The 23,047-nt window shown below is 56.4% G+C and overlaps 1 protein-coding gene across 4 annotated transcripts in view; it reads right to left on the reverse strand.

The window, feature by feature from the left end:
- Positions 1–23,047, reverse strand: part of CAPN5 (calpain 5) — a 55,499-nt gene that overhangs the window by 25,021 nt on the left and 7,431 nt on the right. For all 4 annotated transcript variants that reach the window (XM_032357348.1, XM_032357349.1, XM_032357350.1 and 1 more), the window contains exons 2-3: positions 13,755–13,998; positions 6,889–7,020 (exon numbers count right to left, since the gene is read on the reverse strand). In XM_032357348.1, the coding sequence (XP_032213239.1) occupies positions 6,889–7,020; positions 13,755–13,919 (297 nt within the window). In that variant the 5' untranslated portion in view covers positions 13,920–13,998. The remainder of the gene's footprint in view (positions 1–6,888; positions 7,021–13,754; positions 13,999–23,047) is intronic.

The raw sequence follows: 23,047 nt of genomic DNA on the forward strand, positions 1-23,047 counted from the left end.
GAACTGGAATATGTGAGGAAGGGGTGAGGGGAAAGGGGAAGCTGCCATGACACGCCACACACAGAAAAGAGGACAGAGGCACAGGCCAAAGTGTAACAACTGAAAATGATCTGGAGGGTCTAGTGGACCACAAGCATAGTAACTGCTAGATGGAGGCTAAATCAGTCAGTGGGATCTTGGCCACATGATCACCCAGCAGCTGGTCCTGTTGTAAACATCTCAACTGAGGTCAGTTCTGGAGGCCGCTGGGAGCAGTCCCCCAAGGGCATTCAAGAGGATGCGAGACCTCAAGCTGTCTGACCCTCCCAGAACCTTTCACTCTGTACCTTCAGGGGCAGAAGAGAGGGAAACAACACGGCTGAGGAATTCCTGTGGAGTTAAGCCGGCACCTAGAACAGGGCTTGCCACATAGGAGGCCCTCAGAAGACGCTTGTTAAATGACTGAATGAATGAATGGCACTGAGAAGAGAACTAATGTGATAGGGCCCAAGGCCAATGCCAGCCAGAGGCGAAGATGTGCATATGGGGAGAGTACACAAACACTGACCGAAGCCAAAATGAGGTTTAGGGGCAGGTGTGTATTAAAGTGCAGGATGACGGACACGCCTGGAAGGTGAGGCCAGGGAGACTGGACCTTCAGCAGAACCTCTGCGGGAAAGGCAGATGGGGGCGTGGGCTGTGGCCACCATGGAGAGAGGAGGCCGAGGCTGCTGATGGTAAAGGATGATGAAGCTGCAAACAGGACCTGAGGCCAGGATGATGAGGGCAGGGTGTCAGCCACATGGGTGTGGTAATCCCTGGGACACAGTAGCACTGGGCAGAAAAGGCTGGGAGACTAGAGGCTCCAAGCCCCTGGGGCCCAGGTAGAAGCTGGTCCACAAGGAATGGCAACAGGTGGGCAGGGCCAGGGGGTGTGGAGAGCCAAGGGCATCAGCCTATAGAGGCTGCCAAGTGGAGGGTGTGTTCTGGAAGCCGCACCAAGGGGAGTGACAATGCCCACCTCATCTCTGGACCTCCAGGATGCCGGGAGACCCAGGGATTATATGACCCTGGGGAGAGCCTGGGCTCAGCCTGGGCCAGCTGCCGACCAGCAGGAGGAGGCTGAGGGTGGAAGGTGTCCAGGGCTTGGGCCTCAAAAAGGCAAGGCCGGAGAGGCCAGAGTGGAAAGGGAGGAGAGGAAGCGGGAAGAAGGCTGCAGGTGGGGCCAGGGCCAGGGCCACCCACGGCTCTCTGCTTGGCCACTGGACACCTTGGGGAGACCCACTAGAGCCTGGAGTAGGAATGAGCAGAGGAGGAGAGCAGGTTCCAAACTTGCCTATGTGACTGCAAAACTGTGTACCGAACAGAGACGCAGTCCCTGTGTACATCCTCTATCCCCAGTGTTGGGAATGGCATGGGGTACATCGGGTGCCCCATTACCTGGGCTGAATGACCTGCTCTGTAGCTCATGGGCATGAGCTGCGCAGATTATGGGGGGACATGTCGGCCACCCCCCAATCCTCCCTCTCACAGCCAGGCACTCACTTCTGCTCGGCTTTCTTCCTCTGGCCGGGGGCGCCCGAGGCTCCAGGCTCAGAGCAGGGATCGGGCCTGCCCCCACGCCTTGGCCTGCACCAGGCTCTGGGGGAGGTGAGCACCCAGAATGAACCAGGCCTGATGGCAAATGCTCCAGCCCACTGTCACGTCCTGATTCCTGGCCCACAAAACCCAGTCACCTGAAGTCCACTGTCCCACCCTCAGAGAATGGACAGATCATAATGCCCCTACCAGGGATCCCACAAGAGGGAGAGGTCCACCGCCAAGAAGTGTCTACTAGAACAGAGGGACAGGTGGGGAACCCAGGAGTGGGTGGGAGGGATTGAACACAGGTATACTGCCACTAAATACCACAGGCTTGCCCTCTCCCACCACAGGCTCCATTTATCCTGGGGACTAGAAAGGTCAGGTTTACACCAAGACAAGGAGAAGGAACCTGACTTCCCCAGTGTCACACAAGGGCATCCAACCAAGCATCCAACCCAGGTCTGGCTGGTTTCAAATCCTGTGCCCATCAGCCCCAGGTTGCATCAAGAACTAGAGGTATCCTTAGGGTAAATACCCAATAGTGCAATTGCTGGGTCATAGGGCAGTTCTATTTTCAACATTTTGAGGAACCTCCATGCTGTTTTCCAGAGTGGCTGCACCAGCTTGCATTCCCACCAACAGTGTAGGAGGGTTCCCCTTTCTCCGCATCCTCGCCAGCATCTGTCATTTCCTGACTTGTTGATTTTAGCCATTCTGACTGGTGTGAGGTGATATCTCATTGTGGTTTTGATTTGTATTTCCCTGATGCCGAGTGATATGGAGCACTTTTTCATGTGTCTGTTGGCCATCTGGATGTCTTCTTTGCAGAAATGTCTGTTCATGTCCTCTAACCATTTCTTGATTGGATTATTTGTTCTTTGGGTGTTGAGTTTGCTAAGTTCTTTATAGATTCTGGACACTAGTCCTTTATCTGATATGTCATTTGCAAATATCTTCTCCCATTCTGTCAGTTGTCTTTTGATTTTGTTAACCGTTTCCTTTGCTGTGCAAAAGCTTTTGATCTTGATGAAATCCCAATAGTTCATTTTTGCCCTTGCTTCCCTTGCCTTTTGCGTTGTTCCTAGGAAGATGTTGCTGCGGTTGAGGTCAAAGAGGTTGCTGCCTGTGTTCTCCTCAAGGATTTTGATGGATTCCTTTCGCACATTGAGGTCCTTCATCCATTTTGAGTCTATTTTTGTGTGTGGTGTAAGGAAATGGTCCAATTTCATTTTTCTGCATGTGGCTGTCCAATTTTCCCAGCACCATTTATTGAAGAGGCTGTCTTTTTGCCATTGGACATTCTTTCCTGCTTTGTCGAAGATTAGTTGACCATAGAGTTGAGGGTCTATTTCTGGGCTCTCTATTCTGTTCCATTGATCTATGTGTCTGTTTTTGTGCCAGTACCATGCTGTCTTGATGACGACAGCTTTGTAATAGAGCTTGAAGTCCGGAATTGTGATGCCACCAACGTTGGCTTTCTTTTTCAATATCCCTTTGGCTATTCGAGGTCTTTTCTGGTTCCATATAAATTTTAGCATTATTTGTTCCATTTCTTTGAAAAAGATGGATGGTACTTTGATAGGAATTGCATTAAATGTGTAGATTGCTTTAGGTAGCATAGACATTTTCACAATATTTATTCTTCCAATCCAGGAGCATGGAACATTTTTCCATTTCTTTGTGTCTTCCTCAATATCTTTCATGAGTACTTTATAGTTTTCTGAGTATAGATTCTGTGTCTCTTTGGTTAGGTTTATTCCTAGGTATCTTATGGTTTTGGGTGCAATTGTAAATGGGATGGACTCCTTAATTTCTCTTTCTTCTGTCTTGCTGTTGGTGTAGAGAAATGCAACTGATTTCTGTGCATTGATTTTATATCCTGACACTTTACTGAATTCCTGTATAAGTTCTAGCAGTTTTGGAGTGGAGTCTTTTGGGTTTTCCACATATAGTATCATATCATCTGCGAAGAGTGATAATTTGACTTCTTCTTTGCCGATTGGGTATTTACCCTAAGGATACAAACGTAGTGATCCAAAGGGGCACGTGCACCCAAATGTTTATAGCAGCAATGTCCACAATAGCCAAACTATGGAAAGAACCTAGATGTCCATCAACAGATGAATGGATCAAGAAGATGTGGTATATATACACAATGGAATACTATGCAGCCATCAAAAGAAATGAAATCTTGCCATTTGCGACAACATGGATGGAACTAGAGCGTATCATGCTTAGCGAAATAAGTCAAGCAGAGAAAGACAACTATCATATGATCTCCTTGATATGAGGAAGTGGTGATGAAACATGGGGGCTTAAGTGGGTAGGAGAAGAATAAAGGAAACAAGATGGGATTGGGAGGGAGACAAACCATAAGTGACTTTTAATCTCACAAAACAAACTGAGGGTTGCTGGGGGGAGGGGGTTTGGGAGAAGGGGGTGGGATTATGGACATTGGGGAGGGTATGTGCTTTGGTGAGTGCTATGAAGTGTGTAAACCTGGTGATTCACAGACCTGTACCCCTGGGGATAGAGTATTATGCCTCCATCAGAAAGGATGAATACCCAACTTTTGTAGCAACATGGACGGGACTGGAAGAGATTATGCTGAGTGAAATAAGTCAAGCAGAGAGAGTCAATTATCATATGGTTTCACTTATTTGTGGAGCATAACAAATAGCATGGAGGACCTGGGGACTTAGAGTGGAGAAGGGAGTTGGGGGAAATTGGAAGGGGAGGTGAACCATGAGAGACTATGGACTCTGAAAAACAATCTGAGGGTTTTGAAGGGACGGGGGGTGGGAGGTTGGGGTACCAGGTGGTGGGTATTATAGAGGGCACGGATTGCATGGAGCACGGGGTGTGGTGCAAAAATAATGAATACTGTTATGCTGGAAATAAAAAAAAATAATAAAAAATAAATTAAATATTAAAAAAAAAAAAAAAAAAAAAAGAACTAGAGGTAAAGGGGTGGCTTCCTGGCGGAGGGGGCACTACATATTGCGGGCATGGTACACCAGTGTCCTGAAGTTCAGCATCCCCAGAGTGAAGTGGGTGGGGGGAGAGGGGGTGGCTGGGCACCCCTGCTCCATGGAGAAAACAGAGTGGGTGGAGCAGGGGAGGCCCTGCAGGGCAACAGGCCCAAAAGTGAGGGGTGACAACAAACAGGGCCCAGTCAGCAGGGACAGGAGGGGAGGTAAGGCACAGTAATAAGCTCCCCAGGGCCCCCCACCTCCTTCCAGGACCCAGGAGCTATCACCACAGCAGCACCAGCAGGCGGAGTGCAATTAGCTGAGAACACCTTGTTCCCTCTAGCCTCCTAGGGACTGGAGCTCCTGGAGATTGCCTCCCAGTCCTTGAAGACTCCAGACCAGCCAGGCCAGGTGCCCTGACCCCCTGCAGGCAGAAGTTCCCGCCCAGCAACAAATAAACACAGACGGGCTACAGCTTCAATGACAGTCCTCCTGCCTGAGGATCCTGGCTCCCTTCCTCCATTCACTGCCACGGGCCAGACCCAGGACAAGACACACAGGAGGTGGAGGCTCCTCCCTACGAATGACCAGAGAGCCTGTTTCCCAGGAGGGCACACGGTGGGCCAGGCTCTGGCCCCACTGAAGGCCCCAGGAGGCGTAGGGTAGGAGGGCCAGCCGTGGTGCTACTGGTGGCTTACAGCTCCATCCAACAATTTTGGGAGGGACTCTGTTCTCAGAACTTTCTTGAGCCTTCTCTGGGCCAGGACCCTGCTGGGCTCATTTGGAAGATATAGCTGGGCCCGCTTTGCCCATGGGGAGCTCACCTCAAGAAGGGAGACCACAGGTAAACAGGGGATTATAGGACAGGGTGGTAAGTCTAGGGCCAGCCCTACAGGATTCCTAAGTGCCACCATCAGCCCCAGACGTAGCTGCGGATGGGCTCAGAGGCAGGGAGACCTTGTTCTGGGCTCAGAGAAGGGGCTTGGAGCCTGGAGACAGGGGCGGAGAGGACAGCCCTACATCCAGAGAACAGCACTGGGCCCCAGCCCTCTCTGGTCTTTGAGGCTCATGAGTGACATGATCCCACATGTGGCTCTCTGAGGCCCTTCCAGCCTGGATATCTACAATCACCCCCATCTACAGGCTGCAGCAGTGACCTTTGCTGAGGGCTCTCCAGCACCTGGGTCCCCCCCGGACCATCAGGAGCCAGACCCCAGGGATACATACCCTGGGGTGGCTTTGAAAGGTCACACCCCCGTTCAGAAGGCATGACAGTAGGGCACCTAACACAGTTCCAGCTCCGGCTAAGGGCACAGTTCCCTCTGACAGCTGGCGGATGCCCCCTGCTTGCCTGAGAATACCCATCATGTTCTATGAATGTTAATTACCAAAACACAGGTAACGCAGCCCACACTCGTTGAGCACCGTATTGCATAGGCCCTTTGAGAACAGTTTCCTGTTTTGCCCTAACAAACTCCAAGAGGGAGCTACCCTCATATCCTGGTTTTTCGTGTGAGTAAACAGAACTAATTATAAAGCTACCAAATGGTGAGGCAAGGGCTTTAACCTAAGCCATCAGGCTGAGATGCCCAGAGCTTGTAAGACCTCCTGCTGACTCCTTATAGGAAGGGCAGGAAAGGCAGGGAGGAGCAGGGGGCAATGACTGGTATCTGCTAGCACAGGAACCCGCATGCAGTCCTGATGGACTCTATACAGACCAGCAGTCCAGCCTTTACCCAAGCCTCCCAGCCTCCCCAGAAAGGGAGCTCTCCCTGTGGGATTAAAGGGCTGCACTTCCGAGTGTCGCCACAAGAGGGCAAAGTGTCAAGACCAGAGACTGCTCTTTCCATCATGAGTCCTTGGCGCTGGTCCAGAACATCAGCACTTGGAACCAGGAATCATGAAACAAAACAAGCTGGACCACACCCGCTGAACAAGGGAGAAAACGGAGGCCAAGATAAGGACGAGGACTGACTGGCTAAGTCTATACAGCAGGTTCTGGCAGGGGGCCTCCTGAGCCCCAGCTAGTGGTGGCTTCACACTGCACCCGATTCAGACAGCTTCCACATTTCTCAGGCGCCAGTTCTGCCAGGGGGCTCCAGGGACACTGTGGGCCCCCAACATTGAGGTGGGGACACATCAGGATGCCTGTGGGAGCCACACAGATTCCCAGCACCCGGCCCTAGAGAACCTAAGCTGGCAGGTGAGGGGAAAGCGATTCTGCTGCTCAGCCAGAGCTGGGAGCCCTGGTGTCACCCCTCCCCACACCGGCACAGGCATTCATAACATCACACCTGCCAGTTCAGGGTGCACCTCCCCAGGCCAGCAGCGAGGGCCCCACCCCAGGCCTCACCTTCTGCCACAGCGACTCCCGGGAGGCCAGCGACGAGCAGGCTGCCACAAACCAGCAGTTGCCCACTTGGCCCTGGTGCAGGTCGTGGGAGCTGATGCCGTCCACAAAGAGGCGGGGGTCCTCACAGATGTCCTGCGGAGAAGATAAGAGCGGACCTCACTGCCAGCGTGGAGACTGGCCCGCCTCCCCTTGCAGACCGGGGGCCCCAGTGTGGCTGGTCAGTTTCTCCGAATCCAGCTCCCCCCAGGTGCTGCCCAGAAAGCCCTTCTCCCTTCCCCTGGATGAAGAAGTCTGCCCTTCAGGGCCAGAGGTTCAAGGGTGAACAGATGCTGTGGAAGGGCTTGGGGGACTGGCTCCGGGGCACCCCCTTCTGCCTGCCCTCTGTGCTCTTCCCCAGCCAGCAAAGGGTCAATTCCCATCCTCCCCCAGCAGCAGCAGCCTGGCAGTGCCCACCCCAGCCCACCCTCAGGGGCCCCCATTCACACAGAGGGTGAGGGCCCCAGGCAGAAACAAACAGCAAACTCACAGAGAACGAATGAGTGGCAAGGGCAGGGGAGAAGCAGGGAGCTGACCACGCCAGGTCCCAGGCCAGCACACCCTCAGGCTGTCTCACTGCACGCTCAACCCCATGGAGGAGTGTGGGGTTGTTATTCCAGTTTATGGCCAAGGAATGAATGTTCAGAGAAGGGCAGTGACTTGTCAAGGACACACAGCAAGCAATGCCGAGCAGAGCTCCTGAGGGTCTTTTGTGTGGCCAGTGTGGGTCCAGTGGGCCAGGCAGAGACAGGGCTGGGCAGGAAGGCAGTGCCCTTCCCCTTTCCCAGTCCAGGTGTCTGCTTGGGGCATGCAGGTGCCTACCTGTGTCCTGAAGCATCTTTACTCCACAGAGCTGAGAGGGAGGGAGGGAATGCGCCCCAAGGTGGAGGTGGTAAACACTGAGACAGGCCTTCCATGCACCAGTCATCCTGCTGGCGCCATGACCCATCCTCACCATGATCCTGAGACGTGGGCACTATGCCCACAGTACAGATGAGCAAACCGAGGCCCAGAGAGGTTGAACAATATGCCCCACACATAGCTGGGCCTGGCTCCATCACAAAGAGCTACTGAGGTCCTATCACAGGCAGCCAGTAGAAGGCAGCAGTCAGGAAGACACATTTGCTGACTGTGAAACTTCAGGCCGGTGCCTCAGCCTCTCTCAGCCTCCATTTCCTCACCTGTGCAAAGCAGGCATACCCCTGTAGGGCTGTGGGGATGCCACAAATCCCAGAAGCCGGGCATTCTACAGGGATAAGGGGAAAAGGGCTAGGGGTTCTCAATAAGGCGTATGGGACTCCTCTTGCCACCTCTGCCTGGGAAAACCAGTGTTTTGGGGGGCCAGATTGAAGGCCTTAACCCCCCTGAGGGCATGAACAGCTCCAGATGGGATTTCAGTGTGACCCAGAGCCAAGCCTTATGGTGATTTCCCCATAATACAGACTGTGGCATGCGCGGGTCGGAGTGATTCTGCCCCAGGTCATGAGAACCCAGTGAGGCTGGAAACTTGCAGAGCGGGCTGCTATCAGGAAGCAAGGCAGGAAGAAGACGGCCTCCCTCCCCACAACCCTTCTTATCTTCTCTCCACGGCCTGGCCCACAGGCAGACCAGCGCCCTGAGCCAGGGAGAGCCGTGACTTAGCACCCACCTCCCTGGAAGGGGGGCAGGGTGGGAACTGGGGGTGCTGCTTCGTACCTGGAGGTACCACATGGCCACCATACCCCTCCCCTTCATACCCCTCCCCTTCATATCCTCCAGGCCAAGGCGCTGGAGAGACATGACTGGCCGGTGGTCCAAAGAGGAGGATGCCGAGGCCCAGGAGCCAGTGACAGCCAAGGTCACATGGCAGTAAATGGGCCAATGGGACACAACACAGGTGGGCTGGGCTCCCTGACGAGGTCTCCTCCCTACTGAGCAGGGATCTCCGGCTGACCCCTGGGGCAGGGCCAACCATCCCAGCCTGGCCCTGGCACCCAGAAAGGGGCTCTGGCTCCAGACTCTTCTCTGGCCCCTGAAGAGAGACTGAGCATAGGAGTCAGGAGTCTTGGCTCCCAGGCTCAGTGCTGCCCTGAGCCTCCATGGTGAAGCGGGGTACCTCCAGCCAGGCAGGGAGCCGAGAGGGGGTAGGGGTCTGGGGCGTCTTCCTACCACCCGCAGGCACAAGACTTGCTAGAGTGAGTTGAGGTCGGTGGTACCTGGACCCACCCCCGAGTCCAGTAGCCACCTGGGGATACCCCGCATGGACAATCACACGAACAGCTCCCGAGGAGTGGGCACCGGCTCTGTGCCCAGCATTGTGCCACACCACCCTGTGAGGCAGGTACCACTGGCCTCCCTGCTTCACAAATGAGGAAACCAAGGCACAGGGAGGTGAAGTCATTTGCCCAGCGCCACAGAGGAAGAGATGAAGTGAGATTCAAATTCATGCAGTCAGCACCACGGCCTCCGGGGGGCTAGGACTTACGACAAAAAGCCACCCTGACTCCCCCACAATCCCGCACCTGTCCCCAGCCCAGCTTGGGGCTTCCCACTATACAGCAGTGAGACCAAGGGGTCAGAGGCAACCCAGACCCTCCCCTCCCCCGAGGGCCAGGATCTCAAGACCTGTGTTTATCCTTCCATCGCTCCTGGGCTATTGTGTAGGCACAGCCCACAGAGCTAGTCAGGGAAGTTCCCAGCCTGAAGGCCCATCCCCGGAGGAGGAAAAGCCTGACTATGACCCTCCACGTGAGCCAGCAGCCATGACAGCAGGAAGCCAGAGAGAGATCAGAGGAGGCTGCCTGGAGGCAGTGACACCAACAGAGCAGGCAAGGAGAGGGACAGTGGGTAGGGAGGTCTCCAGAAAGAAACGGGGACTCCAAATTCCCCCCAAGATGGGATCCAGTCACTGTACCGAGACACATGCCACCTCTGACACCATGCTCCCTGGGCTCCTGGCCACGTGTGGTCCCTTCTATCACTGTTCACACTCGGGGTCACCCCCACCCGCACCAGCCTGCAAGCTCCGGGACAGGGCCCAGGCCCAACTCCGCCCACTATACCAGCGTCAAGAGCAGGGCCTGGCAGGTTCTGCTGGGGCTGCAGGAAGGCTCCCCCGGAACAAGGGAGGGCAGAGTGGCACGCAGGATTGGGCCCAACAGGCATCTTCAGGGAGCCCTGGACCAAGTCATCTCCCAGGGTTGGGAGGTGACAGCTCTAATGCTCCACAGACCTCTCTCTGGGGCACGGCCTTCTACATCAGCAGTCACCTCTCACCTCTCGGCCCCTCAGCCCGTCAGACCAGTTCCACCGGACACGGGGCATAGCCCAGAACTGTCTGCCTCCAGGGCACAACAAGATTTTCGGGTGTGCAGGCCCGGTGTACAAACAGGCACGCCCCGAGACAGCGGACCCAGGCATATTCGGCCCTCGTCTCCCACCCTCCTGCAATCTAGGATCTGGCAGGAGCCGACCCCATGACCCGGGACAGTAAGGCCCAAGAAGAAAGCAGTCCGTCTGCCTGGGACGGGGCAAAAAGGGCAGGTTCTCAGGAGGAGCGGCCATCCCACACTCCCACTCCGCCCCCAGCAATCCAGTCCTGCAAGGCATTCTGAGCAGGTGCCCAGAAGGGGATCATTCCCGGGCAGGGCTGAGGCCCAGATGGCCGGCCCCAGTGAAACTATCTGTTCCGTGGCATAAAGGGGCCTATATTCCAGCACAGCCAAGGAGTGGGGTCTTCTCCAGGTGCTGGTGTGATGAATGTGAGCCCAGGACTGGGGGCTGGGGACCACCAGGCCACTAGGGGGATGATTCTGGGGGGGGGCTCTAAAACTGCCATCTGTTTGTAGAACCCCTACTTGCTCCCTTCTTGATTCCACCAAAGGACCTGCAAACTTATTTCCAGACAAGAGGAGAGGCAGAGTGCTGGATGAGGCAGGGGGTACTCGCTTCCCACAGAGATGAAAAGGGACCCCCACAAAGGACCTGGGCCTGAGAGAGGAGGAAGGCCCTCACACGTCCACACCCTCAGGCTTCCCCCTGAGTCACAGGCCTCGAGGACAGTCTCCTTCTCTTATCTCCCCGGCCAGGCCTGTGGGGGAGGCCAGCAGGCCTTTATCAAACTGGAAGGAACAAAGAAACAGTGAACCCAGAGGAAGGACGAGGGTGTGGGCCCAAGGCAGGTGCCCTGGGTGGGGAATGAGGTGGATGAGGCCTGGCTCCACCCATAGAGTCCACAGGAGATGGGTCTTTCCAGGCAGGGCCAGCTCTCCGTCCCCAACCAGGGATGGCAGAGAGCAGGTGGGCAAGAGAGGGACCCGGGGCCTCCGGCTCCCAGGTGTAACACCACAGATACGAGTCATCTCAACCCCCAGAAACCACGATCGGCAGGAGTTAGTCTCCCCATTTAGAGATGAAGCAACTGAGGCCAAGGGAGGGGAAGTGACTTATTCAAGGTCGCACCTGCCATGCCCCTCCTGGGAGGTGGAGCCAAGTTCATCTAACTCAAAAACGAGCCTTCACATTCCATTTTGGAAGAATGCAAAGTGAAGTCCAACCGGCAAGCAGGGAGAGAGCCTGACTGAGATCCTCAAGAAGAAAGAAACCATGACACTGAGCAACTTAAAGAGAAGGGGGGAAAGTGGGGTGGGAGTGAGGAAGGCCTTCCCAGGGGCTATCCAGAAAGAGCCTTTCACTCTATTTATAAAGTCAGGTCACAGGCCGCAGGAAGTAAGACTCCACAGAAACACAGCTGCCTTAGGACAAAGTTCCAACTCACTGGCCAAGGACCAAGAAGCTGGGAATTAATGGTCACCCCACTGGACTGACCTCGCCTCATCCGCCTGGGGCAAGCCGGGCCTGACTTCCTGCTCCACCAACCAGCCGTCCTGACCGCCTGACCACAGGATAAGCCCCACACCACCTAGCAGGTGCTGCTTATACAACCACCATCACACCCTGGTCCACCCCGTCTCACCTCCTCATCCCACCCCCCCCAACTGTCCCTGGCCGTGAACTCCGCCTCCCAAAGCCAGAACCCATCCCCTACCACCAGCCCTGGGGTGCACTCAGATATCTCCCTGTCAACACCAACCACCACAAGCCCTCTGTCACCAGCCTCCACAGGCAGGGCAGGGAGGCTCTGCTCCTCCTCTGGCAGGAAAAGGAGCCCAGAGAGGGCAGGCGACTGCACCAGGATCACACAGCAGGGGGATGCTGAGCCCAGGCAGGCTGGCATCTCCTCCTCTCACCACACTGAGCCTAACCTTCCCCAGCCATGCCTCGCCAGCCTCCTTCCAGAATCACGGATCTAAAATGTCTCCGTGCTGGCCAGAGGGCAGGACAAGGGCAGCAAAGGGGTGGAGTGAGAGGAAGGCAGAGAGCTCAAGTGTCTCCCCCACACACACACCCCTAAGACCTCACAAAGGCCCTTTGAGGCTAGCCTCCTTCCCCACCCACCAGACAAAGGACAGAGAGGAAGGGGTAGGGGTAGGGGGGCAGGAATCTTATGGCCAGGCCAGGAGGCTGGGAGGCAGGAATCTTATGGCCAGGCCAGGAGGCTCCTGGGAGTTCCAGAGAACCAAGGTGTCAGGCAGAGGGCCAGGGCAGGCAGGACTCCTGGGTCCCGTCCCGGCTCAGTTACCGGCTTCCTGGGCAGTCAGGGCATGCGCCCTCCCCCACTGGCCTCAGTTCCTCTACCTCTCAAACACCCCAGCCCAAGAAAATACACAGGCTTTTTGAGCTGGAAGGGACTTGAGATCACAGACTAGGAGAGGAACACGAAACCTGAATCCCATTTTCCCAAAATGTGTAGGAGGTCGGAGGGAACTTCATAAAACACAAACCTGCCCCGTCACACCCTGCTGAAAGCCTTGTGCCCCCCACCCCTGGCCCCAAACCACCCTCCCAGGCTCCGGCTGCCCCAGGACACACCAGCCCCACCAACCACAGGACTCAGACTCCCTCTTCCCTGATGTTCCCGCCATGTCCCAAAAAAGCCTGAGAGTTTCAAGTCTCCCATATTTTCCACACGGTGCCTCCCCCTCCGACCCCGAGATGCCTCCTCTAACTATGGGGCAGGGAGCACAGCACAGCTCCCTGCACCAACGTCCCTCCTGTGTAACCAACTCAGTGCCAGCAGCCGCCCCCTCACCCAGGTCCCGGGGGCACCCACGCTCACATGCAGGGATTGGGGTGAAAGTCGACAAAACTGTGTCATGAGGCCAAACAGTTCTGTTCAACACTCTCTAGCCTCAGCGACCAAGGCTGGGCAGCAGCCAGACAGATGCCACAGATTCACCATTCTCGACAGTAATAGTGTTGCTGCCGGTGCCGGGCACCGGGCTCGGTGCCACGCCTGCTCACAGGCCGTCTCTCGGGAGGCTCCCAACAACCCTCGAGGGTACTGTGACTTCTTACTGCTGTTATCAGTATCGATGAACCATCACCATAAATACTTTTCATTTGTGGCAAATGACCGTCTCAGAATCATGACGACAACAATCTGCAAATCGCTTACACTCGAATGTCACTCTCTGCTTTACTAGAGTAAAACATTTGCCTTGTTTTTAAGCCCCAAACCACCCTGAGTTTTATTTTGGGTGCCAGGGCACTCCTTTTGCCCTGTGAGGAAGCTGAGGCCCAGAGAGAGGGCGAGGTCCTGGCCAGGTGGCGGCGGCCCCAGGATGAGGGCGATGGCCCGGCTCCCTGTCCGGGCAAAAACCCACAGCAGGAGGGCTCTCCGTTTTCCCAGCCCCCCAGAGCCTCGGGGTGACCAGCCACCGGCCTATCCGCTGCACACTGGGCAGGTCTGGGCCGATTCGCCTCAGCTCCAGCTGTGGCCAGACACTGACCTTGGGCCGCTTCCACCTGACCGTGGGGCCCGGGGAGCCCTGATAGTACAGCGAGTCATCGGTGGCCGGGAAGTTGGGGTCCTCGAAGAGCACCTTCCTCCGCAGACAGGCCCGCTTCAGGGCAGAATAGTTCTGGTCCTCGTAGGGCTTCACACACGAGAACATGGTGGCTGCTGCCCCAGCAGGGGGGGGCGACACAAGGCAGCAGAGAGCGAGGCGGGCACGTGGGTGGCTCCTGAGGTACCTGGGACAACAGGAGGGTGAGAAGATCATCACTTACTGAGGAGACGGGAGGACCTGCGCCCATTGAGTCAGGGGAGCCTTGGGTAGTGGGCACCCTCCACCCTGTCGCTCAGGCCAGGAGCCGAGGCTCAGAGGCAGGGACAGACGCGTCTGCTACAAGCACAGCAGGGACAGGAACCGAATGACCAGACACCTTGTCCTGAATGCTCTCACTTCTGATGCCTGGAGGCAACGTCAGCCTCCAGGCCAATAGGCCACGGGCTCAATCCCAAGGTGTTCGGGGCTCCAGGGCTGCACCCGCCTGCTCCTTCCCTTGTCCCCAAATCCTCCTACACCTCCTCGGGAAGAGTCTGACTCCTGGCTAACCCAGCAGCTCCCTGGCTGCGTTCGCACGCACAGGAGAGCAGGGCCACTGCCTCCAAACGCCCCGCCTCCAGACCCTCCCCACTTCATCTAAAGGTCCGTTTCTGCCCCGTGGGGAGGGCGCCCCCCTGTGGCCATCGCTCACATTCATTCCCCCGCCGGCCCTCCAGCACTGCCTCCTTCACCCTGCTTCTGGAATAAACATCTCCTCATGGCTCCTTAATCCTACTGACCTAACCTCCCCCGAGGCCCAGATCCCTCACTCTGTAGCCTCCCAGTCTCCTACGCCAGACTCTCCCTGATGACTTCGCAGACTTGACCGAGTCTCACTCCCGTACAGTCTCAGAACAGTCTCATCCGGGCCCAGAGAGGCAGCGGCCCTGGTTGACCCTCCCCCATCCCTGCCCTCCCTCTCCCTCTGGTCCTGGGGCACTGCACCAAGCTGTGTTCTGCTCACCTCCCCTGCCTCATGACCCCATACTCAGCCTGGACCTCTCTTCGGGTCCCCCAACCCACACACCCCAATGAGGGCCCCCGCACCCACGGGCACCGATCCCACGCTACCTCATCTCCCTCCACCCCTCCCATGGATTCCCGTCCCAGGAAGCAGAACCGCAGGTGCCCATTAGACCAGAGCCCCAAGACCAGGGTCGGCTTGGTTGGTTCCCCATGCACATGCAGCCCCTGCACAGAGCCCAGAACAGAAGGAGGCTGTTCCTGTCAGCTGCCTCCCTGCAGCCCCCTTGGGCTGGCAGCCGTGTGCTAACCCAACACAAGGGACATGGGCTGGATGTGGCCAGGCAAGGCCGTGGGAGGAGGGTACAGGCTGGGGAACAGCAGCCGGCCTGCTCCTGAGAGGCCCTGACTGATGCTCAGACGCCCAGACGTCAGACCGACAGCCCCCGTATCTCAGACTCCATCTGGGCTGCTGGCAGAGCTCCACACCCCTGGGTCTGCTGGTCCTGGGGTCTGCCCAGGGCAGCAAACTACCACCCCGCTGGGCCATAGGCCCTGGCTTCCCAGCCCCGATGAGGAAAACCAAAGTGAGGCAGGCTGGCTCCTGGGGTGAACACAGGTTTGAGAGCAAGTCTGATGTGGGTACCTGTCCCAACTGCACCTCTCACCTGCTGTGTGGCCTTGAACAGGTCACTGAACCTCTCAGCCCCCATTTCCTCAGCTCCACAATAGGAACAACAACATGGCTTTAACTAAGTGGAAGATGTGTGATGATTAGCCCGAGGCTGAGAAGGCTGCTTGGCAGGCCAGAGGGAGGAGACTGAGAAGAGGAAATAAACCACCTTTCACTACCAAGAGAGAAGCTCCATTCCTCTGGCACCTGCCGGCACACCAGCTGGCAAGAGGGCCGTGTGCAGTATTTTCAAACAGTCCTGGCCAAGTCTTTCATTGTTCCCATTTTTCAGAAAAGAAAACTGAGGCTAAGTGAAGGGAGGAGCCTTGGCGGCGTCCCATGGCAGAGTCTGGAATTGAACCCACATCCTTTGGTGCCTTCATCTTGGCCCAGTGATCCTGCGGCACAGAGAAAGGCCCAACGCCACACACCCTGACTGAGCCAGCCTCACGGGAAGGGAAAGGGGAGGGATCTGACGGGGAAGGGAGAAGTAGGAAGGGTGGAAGGTGAGATGGGTGGTCAGTATGGGATCCAGATGGACGGCAGGGAAATCAGAGGGTTTGGGGTCTCTGCCTGGCGAGTGCCAAGGACACACGGCAACCTCACCTTCTGCCCCACATCTGTACCCAGCCTGCTCCACTGCTGTGTGACCTCAGGCCATCCCTCGGCCAGGAAGGCCCAGAACCCGACCCACTCTCACCCAGCCTCCCAGTGTTAGAGGCCTGAGGGAAAGAGAAGAGGGGAGCCTCGAGAGAGCCAACCCCTGGGCTTCTGGCAAACGGCCAACCAGGAGAGTTATTAGCATCAGTTTCCGGAAGGGCCTGCTCAGGAAGCAATTAAAGCTACAAGAATTAGATCAAGGAAGCTGAGAGCAGGATCCCAGAAATCAGCTCTAGCAACTCCATGTTCAGAGCCCAGAGGGCCCAGAGCTGGGGAGCAAGCTGCCCGAGGTCACATAGTCAAGCTCCCAGAGAATAAGGGTTCTGGTGGCCTTCTAGACCACACCATGGTGAACACTCCCAGGGAGGACAGAAAGGAGGTGGGGGAGGAGAGAGGAAAGCTTGGCTGGGCCCAGGCCAGGACAACGGGGGCCAGGCCTGGCTGAAGGTCTGCCCCAGCTCGGCCATCTCACCAGCCGCACCCCTGCCAGTGAGGCTCCTGCTGGCCTACCGACGCCAGGTTCTTCTGGCCCCAGCCTTTGCACACATGGGTCCTCATGTCCTCCCACACCTTCTGAGGGCCCCAAGGTCATCTCCCTTTCCACCCACTGGGTCAACAAACCCACGAGGTCAGAGTCGAGAGCCTCTGAGCTTTGCCCTCTCCCTGTGCAGACATGAGCATTGAAGGCCGTGGACAAACCAAGAGTCAGGAGAGTTGGCTCCCAAACCCAGGGGCTCTTCTCTCTGGGCCTGAGCTGGGAGAACGGCGCTTCTGGTCTCTGGACATCTTCATACAGTGTGCAAGCCGGCATTAACAGGAAAGCCCGAGCGTCCCCACTGCCTTCAGCCTGTCCTGTTCCCTCGGTGCCTGCCCAGCTCACCCCACCCCTACCATTCATTCTGCATGCCAAGCTACAGCGCTAAGAGCTCCAGGCGGTTCACCTGTCACAGCTCAGCCCAAGGACCGCTCCCCTCCCCTCTCCCCCCCACAGTCCTGGAACCCCTGCGACACCCCCACATCGTCCTCCACCTGCACAGGACTCGTCCATCCCCCCAGCCCAGCGCACCCAGTTCCTCTGTGTCCCCCAAGGGTCCAACAATGGGGGGCAGATAAAGTCAATTTATACTGAAAGAGCCAACACAGGTGAAGGAGAAACCTCTTCTATGTGGCGGGGGCGGTGGGGGCGGGGGTGGCTCGAAGAGTGGCAGGGACCACCAAAGGTTTTAGCTTTCCATGTGGGAGCCACACCAGCCCTCAGGGCTCATGAAGGCAGGGCCTGCCCCCCTCCCACCCACTCCCGCTGGCTGCATGCCAGCCCGTCTCCACACCCCTGCTGTCCCCAGGGGCATCACGGCCACCACCCTGGCTCCCACTGCAGCAGCCAGCTCTTCTCCGGATCTTGACAGAGCACTGGCTTTAGCTCCCAATGTCCTCTTATGCTGTGTGATCCTGGACAGGCCCCATCACCTCTCTGGTCTGTGTGGTCCTTGCCTGGAAGGAAGAGCTAACGAGCCAGGGACTCTGGGAGCATCAGAGGAGACACGGCTGCACAGAATGCCCTGTATTCCCAAGGGAGGCCATTGCTGGCATCAGGGGTACCCCACTGCATTTTCACACCCCTGCCAGGAGGGCAACAACAACTCAAGGTCCCCGTCCCCAAGGGACTTCATGGTCTAGTGTGGCCAAAAGAGACAAGGCGGCAGGGAACACGTCATTCAGAGATTCCGGCAAGAACGATGCCAGGAGGCCTTCACAGAGGCCAGGCCCCAGAAGCCGGCCATTCTTTAGGAGACAAAGGACACTCCAGACAGAGGGAACAGCTCAAGCCAAGTCTCAGTGGCAAGAAAGTGCAAGGTCACCCAGACCCAGCCTGGCATGGTGGGGCCCGTGGACCGAGCATGGGGCTGTTAAGTGGGCACAGACCAAGGGCCTGAGAGCCCTCACCAGGGAGCTCAGAGCAACCAGTCTGGGACAGGCCAGTCGGACCTGAGCTCCAATCCTGACTGCACCACCCAGTGCTGTGCATCTTCAGGCAAGGCGTGAATCCCTCTGAGCAGCTCTCTGTCAGCCCTACCTGATTGTAGCTTCTCAGGTGACTGGGAAAGAAAATGGCATCGGCCCAGGCCTGCCCTGCAAGACTCTGTCCTCACCTTGGAAATGGTGTAGACCTGCCTCCAGGAGGCTGAAGCCTGGTCTGCTGTTCCTGGGCCAGCAGGAGGCGGTGTGGACCGCCCAGCTGCGCACCGGGTGGGGTAAGGGCTCCTCTTGCCGGTCACACTGAGCCAGCGGCAGGACAGGACAGGGCTGTCGGCAAGCAGCCTTCCCTGCATGATGCAGTCACCACAGCCAGGGAAGGACAAGAGAGAGTCTCATCCCATTTTATAGATGAGAACATCGAGACAAGTGTCCAAAATCTGCAGCCCATTGGCTGGATCCCAAGCTTCCAGACTCCCTCTCACACCGGGGCTTCCCAAGACAGGACCTCGGATTAAAACCTGAGCATGTACTCTTATGTGGCAGTAAAGACATCAGAAAGAAAGCTCTGTTGCCCCTGTGGGGCTCTCTCTAGGACTCCCTCCGAGAGTGAGCTCAGTTCCATCTAACAGGCCCTGGTCCACCTGCTTGACAGGAGGAGAAGACCTCAGCAGACACCAGCGCCTGGCGGAAAGTGAAGGGTTTTTTCTGCTGTTTTTACTTTATCACCAGTGGCTTTGGACTTATGGATAGTAATAATGACTTTCCATTTAGTAGACACACAGTTTCCTTTAAGAAATATTAAGGAAATTGGTGCGCCTGGGTGGCTCAGTGGGTTGAGCCTCTGCCTTCAGCTCCGGTCATGGTCTCAGGGTCCTGGGGTCGAGCCCCACATAGGGCTCTCTGCTCAGCAGGGAGCCTGCTTCCCTTCCTCTCTCTCTGCCTGCCTCTCTGCCGACTTGTGATCTCTGTCTGTCAAATGAATGGGTAAAATCTTTAAAAAAAAAAAAAAAGAAAGAAAGAAATATTAAGGAAAAAGGAAGTTGATTTAAAGAAAACTATGAAGTTCACAGTGGTGTGGGGGGAGGTGGGAGGCGGGGACCCGGAGCCCTGGAGGGCAGGGGACAGTTGAGGAAAAAGGAGGATTGGAGGGAGTCGCACTGCAGTTAACAAGACACATCACACAGCTCTAATAACAAAGACAGTGTGGTACTGGGCACAGCAGAGACAAAGGACCAATGGAACAGAACAGAACAGAATAAAGAGTCCAGAAAAAGGACCACAAGTAGGACACTTGATTTATGGCAAAGGAGACAACACAGTGCTCTGGGCCAAGGATGGTCTTCTCAATGAATGGTGCTGCATCGACTGGGTTATCCAGGTGGAAAAAGATTCATCTTAACCCTTGCCTCCCACTCTACACAAAAAACAATTCCACATAGATTTCAAAACTAACCAAAAGGATAAACAATAAAGCTTCTTGAAGAAAACATGAGAAAAAGAGCATGCCCATATGGCCAAAAAAGAAGAAAAAACCCTCGACTTCACGAGTCATCAAAGAAATGCGAGTTAAAACCACCACAAGAGGGGTGCCTAGCGGGCTCAGCTGGTAGAGCACGGGACACTTGATCTCAGGGTCATGTGTTCAAGCCCCATAAGGGCATGGAGCCTACCTAAAAAAATAATAAAATAAAATGCCGAGAAGATACCACTCCACCCTCACCAGAATGGCTACAGTGAAAACCACACGCACACAAGCCCTCCTTCGTGTACAGCTCTTCAGCACTGGTGGTGGAAGGTCTACACTGGTAAAACCACTTTGCCCAACCATCTGACCATATGTATTAAAGCTGAACAAATGCATAGTTAGCAGTTCTACTCCTCAGTATATACCAAACAGAAATGCACGCACACGAGGCACCTGGGTTAAGCGTCTGCTTTCAGCTCAGGTCATGATCCCGGGGTCCTGGGATTGAGCCCTCTGATGAGGGGCTCATCAGGCTCCCCGTCTGGCGGGGAGTCTGGTTCTCCCTCTCCCACTGCACAACCCCCGCCCCAGCTCATGCCCTCTTTCTCTCTCTCTCACTCTAGCTCAAACAAATAAATAAAATCTTAAAAAAAAAAAAAAGAAAAGAAGAAGAAAAAGAAAGAAAAGAAATGCATGCATATATTCACCAGAAAACATGTACAAGAACATTTACCACGGGAGTGTTTGTCAAAGCTGAAAATCGGGAAAAAAAACCCAATGTCCACCAATAAAAGACAGGATAAAGACGGTGTCACAGCAAAATAGTACCCGGCAACAAAAATGAGCGAATTACTGCCGCACACAGGGCCCCAGGTGGGCCTTACTGGGGTGACAGTCAAGAGAAGGAATACTGCTGCCCCATTTGCATAAAACTGAAAAGCAGGCATAACCCATTTGTGGTAAATACAAGGCAGGAAGGTGGCTGGCGTTGGCAGCATTGACTGCCAGGGCCCGAGGGGCCTTCTGGAGATCTGAGAATCCAGCTTCTGGTGGTGGGTAGAGGCTGCCAGGCTGTGCTCACGCTGCTGGATGCCTGTGGTTTATGCGCTGTTCCACACGGCAGTCATGCTGTTCCACTTTCATAAAATGTTCAACCAAACAGCCAGCATGATGGCACTGGAAAGAAGGGCTGGCTGAATCGAGTGCTCCCGATCCTGCCAGTTCTGGGCCCCTTTCAAGCCAGACACTCCATATCTGGAGGGTCCTGCCTGCTACCCACGGTGGGCCGAGCAGGGTGAAGAGCAGGGAGGGAGCCCCAATCCTGGCCTGGCCTTGGGACATACAGGCTGTGTGACCTTCTGCAGGCCTCGTCCTCCTCCTTCCAGAATGCTGTGGTTTTGACACCAGGAGTGCTCTAACCCAAAAGAGGGTCCCACAAGGTGAGGGTAGCACCCCCATACCCCAACCTGGGCACACGCCTCTAGGGTTTCCTCTCTGAGAAGGGGGTGCAGCCAGGAATCCCAGGAGATATCCCTGGTGCTCAGGGCAAGGAGCTGGGCTGACCCAGAGTGGCAGCGGCGGGTAGGGAGGAGGTCATAGGCGAGGCTCACTGGAGCCTAGCACTGGTGCCCAATGCCAGCCAGGGACCGGGCTCCTTCTGAGGTGACAGAGAAGTGAGAAGGGTCTGAGCAGGTGAAGGACTAGAGACTCAACTGGCTGCCACATGGAGAATGCACTAGCAAAGTATGAGGCTAGAGCAGAAAAACCAGACAGCAGGCCACAGGACTTGAAATGACAGACTCCTGTGTAAACGGAGAGAAGGCAGCATCTAGAGCTTCATGAGAGGGAGACAACTCTCCTTGGTGAGAAGCCGGCTGTGGACATGAAAGGGAGAACTTGGGAAGGCCTGCTGGGTGTACCCCCCTCTGAGCTGGGATTCCCCACATGCCATCGTGTAGGTGCCCATCGTGCAGCACGGGCCCGGCATGGAGGACTTCATCCAGTGCCAGCCGAAGGAGCCAGGGATGCCCCACACCCACAGCCCAGCCACCAGAGCCCCCCATCTCCCCTCCTCGGCCTCCCACTACACCCCACTCCAAGCAACAGGGCCCCCTCCCCTTCACCGCATGGTCAAGGGCAGGCTGCACAGCTGCGTCTCATAATTCAGGGGACACAGACAATGCCAATGTGCAGATCTGTGCTGACAGCCATTCTGGGCTGGCCCTGAGCTGACAAGGAGGGTCAGAGCCTCACTGCTGTCTCAGGGGAGGCAAGGACAGACAGACATGACACAAACCATGAACTAAGCCAGACATTCAGCAGTCAGCACTCCCAGGGGGAAGGCATGATGTAGGCAGGTTTACAGGGATGGGAAGAACAGCGGTATCTCTTCCAGATGGAACCAGAGCAAACCAGAGCAGGGCTTGAAGACCAGGCCAGACCGGCAGGGGGCGGGCGAGCAGGACCCACTCAGTCCAGGTGGAGGGAAGGCAGGAGAGCGTGGAGGGAGTAGAGTGTAGAGCACAGTGTAGAGCAGGGTTGGGGGAGGGAGAAAAGCTGGCAGGACCAGCTCTGCCGGGCTGGGGCGCCAGGATGCCAGGCTTGGGCTCCTACTGAGGGCACAGGGTAGCCAAGGAGGGGAAGACGGGTGAGACAGAGGGGTGGGTTCTGAGGAAAGGGGCTGAGGCCGTGGCCCAGGCAGGGACAGGCCAGATGCCAGGGAGGCCCTGGAAAGGGAGAGCCCCAGAGTTTGGTGACTGCCTGCTTGTCTGCGTGGCTTTGGCTCTGTCCATGTATGTCCCCCCTTTTCTCCCGCAGCTATCACTAGCCAGCTCGAGGTGTATCTCTGGGCTACCGTGGGTCCACTCTGGTCTCCTGGGTGTACTGGGTGCTGAGGAAAGCATAGTGGGTGGGGGAGGGAAAGTACATGAGGAGGGAGAGCTGGGCCACAGGTTCACGATCCGGTTCACACTCCAGGTCACACTCCGGGCTCCAGCAGCAGCACCAGGGGGCCGGGCCCAGTGAGTCACTCCAGCCAACGCGCCAGGCGGCCTGGCACCAAGGCTGGGAAATCCTGTCTTTCTTCTCCACTCCCCTCCCCCTATCGTTCCTGTGTCCAATCCCGTCCCCACCCAGCTGCAGGGATCTTCTGGAACACAGACACCCAAGCAAGTCGCCCAATGCTTGCAGCTGTGGACGGCCTGCAGAGAGCAGGGCCAGGCACGTGTGGGGCACAGGCTTCTCTCTGGTGCTGGGGCGATGATGAACCCCCAGCAGGGCCCATGAGGGAAAAGCCAGCTTTGGGCTGGCTCTCTGTGTGGTCCCGGCTTTGTCCGAGGCCTCTGCCCCACAGCGAGTTGTTTTTCGCTGGGCCTTGGGTCCCCCCACAGGATGTCGTGAGGAGGCCGGGAATCTCGGCCAGCAGGCATAGCTGGGAGAGATACCTCCAAAAGGAGC

This window comes from Mustela erminea, chromosome 9, assembly GCF_009829155.1.
Source record: "Mustela erminea isolate mMusErm1 chromosome 9, mMusErm1.Pri, whole genome shotgun sequence".
Classification (NCBI taxonomy): domain Eukaryota; kingdom Metazoa; phylum Chordata; class Mammalia; order Carnivora; family Mustelidae; genus Mustela; species Mustela erminea.